Source organism: Crotalus tigris, unplaced genomic scaffold (assembly GCF_016545835.1).
Source record: "Crotalus tigris isolate CLP2741 ecotype Arizona unplaced genomic scaffold, ASM1654583v1 scf7180000018371.15429387391:27106975, whole genome shotgun sequence".
NCBI classification, from domain to species: Eukaryota; Metazoa; Chordata; class Lepidosauria; order Squamata; family Viperidae; genus Crotalus; species Crotalus tigris.
This window is the reverse complement of record NW_024096970.1, coordinates 4,091,119-4,098,314: the sequence shown is the minus strand read 5'-3', so window position 1 is coordinate 4,098,314 and position 7,196 is coordinate 4,091,119. Positions and strand designations below refer to the sequence as shown.

The 7,196-nt window shown below is 34.0% G+C and overlaps 1 protein-coding gene across 1 annotated transcript in view; it reads right to left on the bottom strand.

Moving 5' to 3' along the window:
- Positions 1-1,700: 1,700 nt before the first annotated feature.
- The window catches only part of FIG4 (FIG4 phosphoinositide 5-phosphatase), an 87,391-nt gene continuing 81,895 nt past the window's right edge, over positions 1,701-7,196 (bottom strand). The window contains exon 23 of the mRNA XM_039351182.1: positions 1,701-5,446. Within this exon, the coding sequence (XP_039207116.1) occupies positions 5,269-5,446 (178 nt within the window). The 3' untranslated portion in view covers positions 1,701-5,268. The remainder of the gene's footprint in view (positions 5,447-7,196) is intronic.

Genomic DNA, 7,196 nt, shown 5'->3' with positions numbered 1-7,196 from the left:
TCACTGTAATCAGAGTAATTTCAAACAGAGGCAAGCGGAGGGGGGACAATGGTCAATAAAACAAGAATGTTGTATTCAATTTTTCTGGGAAAGGAAAGAAGTAAACAATTTTCAAGGTGGCTAAACTTTATATGGCAAAGGGAAAATAATTGTTGACAGTTAATAATGGCTAACATAAAGTTCCCATGGATTTTTACTGATGAACAATGAACTCAGTATTTCAAAAGAGATGTTTGAATCTCAAATTTTATTGCATATTTCTATCATTTTCATATTATGAAAAAATTCTCAAAAGAGCATCTGATTCAGTGGCAGCACATAGCTGATTTTAGCTAATCTTGAAAACCAAGCCTTGTTAGGTGTGGTCAGAATTTGGATGTGATTACAGCAAATCCAGCTGGAATACAATGTTGATGCTTCATTAGGAATGGAGCTTGATTTAAAGGAACCTTTAGTTTATTTTTATATTACAAATTCCCTTACCAACAATTCCAATGTAGGAAAGATTTAGAAAGGAATCACTAAATTGACAACATCACCAGTACAATTAATAAGCCATTGAAAAAAAATTAGATAAAATCAGAGTGATTTTTTAAAAAAAATTGTGGGGCTTTTTTTAGAAAATGGAAATTGTAATTTTCTTAAAAAAAAAAAAAGAAGACATGAACTTACACAAAAATAATTCAGGAAAAGAAATTAGACTGTTTCTTTTCCTGACTGATTAACACACTTATTTAGCTGTGTCTCTGGGTGGCATGCAATAAATAAAAACAACAAACATTATAAAACACTAAATTATTGTTTTTTGACATAAGAATTAAAGTTTATAAATATAAAGATAAAAACTAATAAAAAACACTGAAGATATGAAAATTGGAAAAAAAGGATTGAGAGAGGAAAAGAGATAAAAACTCAAAGGAACTTTCAGCTAGACTGGAAAGTCAAACGACGGCCGAGCTTGGAGTTATTACATTGCTATACATGCCATAAGCATGCCCTCCCACAGAATCCATGAAACCTTACCTGGTCGTTCTCAGGGGAAGGCAACCAGTTTGGTAAGATTCTTGTAACATAGGTGATAAACAATAACATTTCAGCTTGAGGCTATTTACAAGTGTTTCTGGTTGCTTGTGCCTGATATGACTCCCTTCATCCTCCAAATAAGTATAAGCAATTTCAGTAACTTAACATATTTTTGCTAGTTCACTAATAATAATAAAAGGTTCTCCTTCCCATATCTCATCACTTATCAATATCAAATTATATTAATAAATATCTTTCAGTCCTAATCAGCCTTTTGTTCGAAATGGTATAGGGTTACCTGCCTGAGCAGGGGGTTGGACTTGATGACCTCCAAGGTTCTTTCCAACATCATCACCACCATCATCATCATTATTATTAATCAGCAAAAGAGCTATCAGGAATAGTAACTATATATTTTAATCTTAAATCAAATAAATCTGTTTCTCAATCAAATTTATCACTTTTCCTAAATCATTAAACAAAAAAGTCTCTATTTATAAACCATTCTTTAAAGCCTCATCATTCAATACTAGTCAAAAAGAAATCCAATTAATACCTACCCAAAACTGCAGTGTATATATTTTAATTCTGATCAGATAAATTCACTTCATATATCTTCTGTTTTCCTTTTTAAAAGGAACATCTTCAATCCCATTAAAAAATGTCCCAGAAGTTGATTAGTTATCATTTTTTTATTTGTCTTCTTTTAGGAATAGCTTGAATAATTTCTCTTTATCTACTCGTAGGAACAGTTTGATTAGTTGAACAACTTCTTTTTGTAAACCCAACAGGAGAGGGCCTTCCGAGTCTTTATTCTGATTTATTATTTGCATGACTTTTTAATTATTTTTTAATTTTATTTTCAAACTTAAAATACAAACTTCAACAGAAAAAAGGGAAACAACAAAGCAAAAACCATATAAGACAAAAAAAGTGCATTAAAAACATATACATATATTGTACCCCCGATAGATACATTTCAACAATAATTTTCTCCCTTGTAAAACAGGTCTATAGTTCATAAATTTCTACAGCTCTATTTGTCAAGCTAATCTGACCTACCATCTATTTACTGGGGGCGGGAGTTAACAGATAAAGCCAACAACAAAACTAAACTTCAAAGTCCTCTGTTATTAATCTATTATTGTATTTCACATGCAGGAAGTCCACAAAGGCTTCTAATCTACCATAAACCACTGCAATCATTATCGTTGATTTGTATTTTCAATTGATGCTTAATAATAAACATTTTTCTTAAAATTATAATTGAGATCTTTTCCAACAATTGCATCTCGTTCCCCAAAATCATAGTTCTCTGTTGTATCTCCACAACACTTGTTGTTCAGTAGTTTTTCATGCAAGTTGAACCACAACATGTCTTTAACAGTTATCTTCTGACTGAATATAATTCATCTATTCCACAATTTCCATCAGTTTTCTTAAGAAAGTCAAGTTCATTGCCAATCCATATTGCCATCTCTAAGCCTTTTAAATTCATACCCCTTTCAGCCTTCTCTAATAAACCTGCAATTGTTAAACAAAGCTCCTCCTTTAATTCTGTCAGCAAACTGACTTCCAATCCACCCAACCGCAAGTGTACTGTAGCTGCTATTAACTATATCTGAGTATCATCTTTAGGTTGATTTATGCCTGTTGTTAAATCATCAAACCTTTTCTCTAAATTTTCATTCAGAGCTTGTAAGTTGAAAAGCATCTGTTTTTTGAAGGTTTCCAAGAAGGCTTTGACATTAAATTGATCTGGCTCTTGCCTTTCTTTTGTATCTCTTTTTGTGGGCATTTTAAAGAGTATATAATATGTACTGTTAATCCTCAATTTATTGTTGTTTTCATTTTTAATATATTTCAAATTTCTCTTATTGCCAGACTTTCACAACAAAATGTAGGTAATTCTTCTCAAAAACAAAAGGAGCAGATGTTCCATAACAAAATGTCTGCAGAAAAAGGTAAGATATTTCCCGTGATAGAGAGTTTAAAAAAGAAAGAAAATTGCCATCTCTTCAGAGGAAAAAAAAGTGACCAAAAATATATAGAAAAGCAAAATAAAGCAGCAAAGTTTTTTTTAAAAACTAGTAAAATATAAAATCCTTGCAGTAGACTGGTGCAGATATAAATCAAATCAGATCACTTTCATTACCAAGGAGAAAGTCTTTGTGCTGTCACCTTCCACATAGCAAAAATAAAATGTTTCCTGACTCCAAAGCAAAGCAATAAAAAAGTAAAATGTTCACAGTCCAGCAAGGGGGTATAAAATAAACCAACGTTCAATTAATTAAAAATATAGGTCAAAAGCAAAAAAAATGTTCAAAACATAATATTTAAAACTGAAGCACACCTTAAAAAACATCAAATGCTGATAGGAAAAGATGGAGACTCAACCCTGTGGTCGCTCTTATGGAGAAGTGCAATCGTCTAGCTTCCTATTCTCAGGCAAGTACACAGTTGTATGAGTTGTCTTGAGTCTTTCATAGTTCAAATCTGGGAAGCGCACTCCCAAAGAGCCAGCTTTGGAAGCAAAACCAGTTGTTTGTTGGCAGGAGAAATATTCATCCTGCTGCTTGGTGCGCTATTTTCTGGATGATCTTGACACTTAATCCCCTTTAATTATTAAAACATCAACTGGTTTCATTTGTAAAACAATTTTGCCAGATCTAGAGCATCATTTTCCTTATTGCTTTTGTAATGCAGCATTTTTTTAAAAAATCAAATCAGTCAGTTTTATCCAATAAAATTTGTTGTTTTCTATATCTTCTGCTTTAATATCAAACAATCTTGCAAGCAACTTCTCAGTATATTGTTTCCAAGCTACATTAATTTCTTCTATAGTCAAACAGTGTTGCTCAATTGTATCAACAGGTCTGATAAAGGAGAATATTTGTAGCTTAGGGTTTACCCAAACTAGATAACATCATCAGTGCTAGTAAAGAGTGAGGTTTGTTCTCAATTTATATTCCAGTGGCTTGCCCTGTCAGTGTTAGTAGAGAGTGGTCTTGGTGGTTCTTGGGTTGGGCTGTTTACTGTTATATGTTTGGCAGTTCCTTGATTGGGGTATTGTTTACTTCTTGATTGTTGGTCTGATATTAATCTTGGTGTTAATTGTTATTTGGCATTATTACTGTAAGTTGGTATTATTCATAAGGAACAGACGTTTCATAGATTATATCGGAAATACATCACACACTACTTTAGAAGACAATGTGGAGTGAACCATTGTATCTGGTGCACAATCTCTATAAAAGATTCATATTGATACAAGTAAACCTCAGATTATAACTACTCATTCAGCGACCATTCAAAATTTAATGAGGGGGACTTACAGTGGTCCCATGGTCATATGATTGCGATTCAGATGCAATAGAAACTGACATCCATCTCTGAAGCTTGTACAACAATTCCAAGGCCTTCATAGTAGATGGCAACAAAATTGTCTTCTGCCATGCCTAATGCACTTGTTTGAGTGAAGATGTGGGATTGAATCTGCAAGTTGTGCTCTCACAGAAACACAAATGGCAAAATCTCCTGTTTGCAATGCCCAAAAATTGCTAAGCATTCCTTTTATTTTCTAATCAATTGGGTCTAATGAAGATGAGGACAGTAAATTAGAAACTATGGAGTCCTTGATGCTCTCTGAGCTGATTGTATGTTTGCAGACATTTCATTATCCAATTTTCTCTACTACATTTAATAAATTACACAACACCTCTCTTCTTTATCAAATAAAAATTTCCTTACCCTGACCTCTAATAGAAAATTATTAGAAATTACTTTATAGCGAACATGTTTTTAGATCTTTTTAGGCATGTTGCTGGGACTTTGGGCATGCATAAAGGTTGAAGTTCAATTTAATTAGATGGCAACTTTTCGCTCCCTAACTATGTTGAATTGTGCATCTAAATTTACTTACAGATATCTATACATGTATGTACACATACAATATGTGTATGCACTTCCATTTGTACACAATACTGCTTATCAAAATCTTTAATAATCTCAATCATTTTCAATAGTTATATTCAGTTCATTTTTTTAACTAATTATTTGCACTTCACATTATTTGTATTAGTACCACAAAGCCATTAAGAAATAAGTCATCTCTCCTCCTTGGAGTTGTGGGAAGAAGAAATACATATAAGAGACATTCATGGTACTTTCCTCCTAACTTTCCTTGCAACACCTATCTAAGATTCAGTGCAGTTACATTCAGAAGAGATGAGCACTGTCATTTTTTCACAGGTATCTGTTTCTAATATACTCTCGGTACAGGAAGATGTCATCTTTTCCCAAAGGCTGCATAATACCCTTGCTTGCTTGGATGTGAGCATGAAAAATCTCAATAGATTTCCTGTCTACTTTAGGTGGTTGAACTTCATAAATGTTGTCTTGGGAGAAGGCAGAGATGGGTGTTCTACGAAAAGTAAATAAAATAAAATAAATGTTAAATTCGGGAGAAATTTCAAGAGGTAAGATAGAAATTCTAATCCGAGATTTTCTTTTATAGACATCAACAATACCATTCAAAGGCTTCTCTTTCTTAATTATCCACATGGTAATATAAAAAAAAAAAGCGAGTGACATATGCCTTACATGTTTTACTGTCCTCTGTGGTTTTTATCTTGTGACATTGTTAAAGATTTTTAAAAGCTTCCCGTGTCCAAAATATCTGCTACTGAACTGTAGCTCACAAAACTTCAGCATGCAGAAAAGAAGGAAATGATGTAGTCAGACAACCTGGAAGAATTTGCCTATTCTCAAAATTTAGCAGTTATACTAGCTGCTAACTTTCCTACTTCCCTATTTTTTGCTACAATTTATGACGGTCTCTTAAGGAACTTATATTTGTGCTGGCTATGTTTATTTTATTTTATTTATGTCTGTGGAGATTCTCAATCAGCCAGGTCATAGTTATCCCAAAGGAGCTTCTTCACAAGGCAACTGGATTTTCTTGTTTTTCTTTGAAGCTTCTTAGATGAGAAGCGAAGCATCTTCCAAGAAAAACAAGAAAGTCCAGTTGCCTCGTGAAAAAGCTCCTTTAGGATTATTTTATTTAACTTAATTTTATTTTTAATTCTACCTTATTCCCATGTCACTTGATATCAACAAAATTTCATTTCGCTGTTCAATAGTAGTTTAGGTGTTGGAACGAGACCGTACAGACTAGTTCATATTCCTTCACCATGGAATTCATGAGGCAACTTTGGAGCAGGAATTAAGTCTCACCCCAATCAACTTAAGTGTTATTATGTAGTTAAAATAAATAGAAACTTCTATGCACAGTAGTGGGCTGTAGAAGAAAGATGGGACATATAAAAGACAAACAATGTCATAATAGTAATGGTATAAAATCTAATTGGGCACCTATTGTTCTGCTTATGCAACTACTTTAGTCAATAGAAGAGGGACAGGTAAATCTTCCTCCTTTGCTGCCCCTGCCATTACTAAAATTGACTCTGAAGGCTTAGGGACTAGTAAAACCAATTTTGGTGAAAGGAGTATATGTAGGAAGAGAAACTTCTCTTGCGTATATTGAGCAAAGATATTTCTCATCTTTTTTTCTAAAACCCTATGTCAGTGGTGGAGAACCTATGGCATGGGTGCCAGAGGCGGCACTCAGAGCCCTCTCCATGGGCACGCGTGCCGTTGCCCCAGTCCTAGACCTTCAGCTGGGTTTTATAAAACCTTTTCGCTTTAGGCCTCCGCCGCCTTATGCAAAAAAAATAAAAAAGGTTCAATCAGTCAATTTCAACTTCTCACGGAAAAAAAAAGATCTTGCAAAGTTGGAATTGATTGAACTTTTTAGTCCCACCCAGTCTTCCATTACCACTGCAGTCACGCCCATCCAATGGGCCACACCCACCCAATGGGCCACACCCACCCGGCACTCAATGATGCATAAGTGGGTTTTGGGTTGCCATCACTGCCCTATGTTCATGAAGATAATCATGACTGATTATCAGTGTTAACATAGCAGACATCTCTTTCTACTTTTCAATCTATTCTGGGGCTTTCACAGCTATGCAACATTCTACTATGACCATATTTTATCTGTTTCATTACTGTGAATATGTGATGTCCTACCTGGCTCTGTAATGGCTTTGCTGTGATCCCACATGCAGGCCAAACTCTCTTAATAGTATGGTTTCCTATTAGATTTCTAT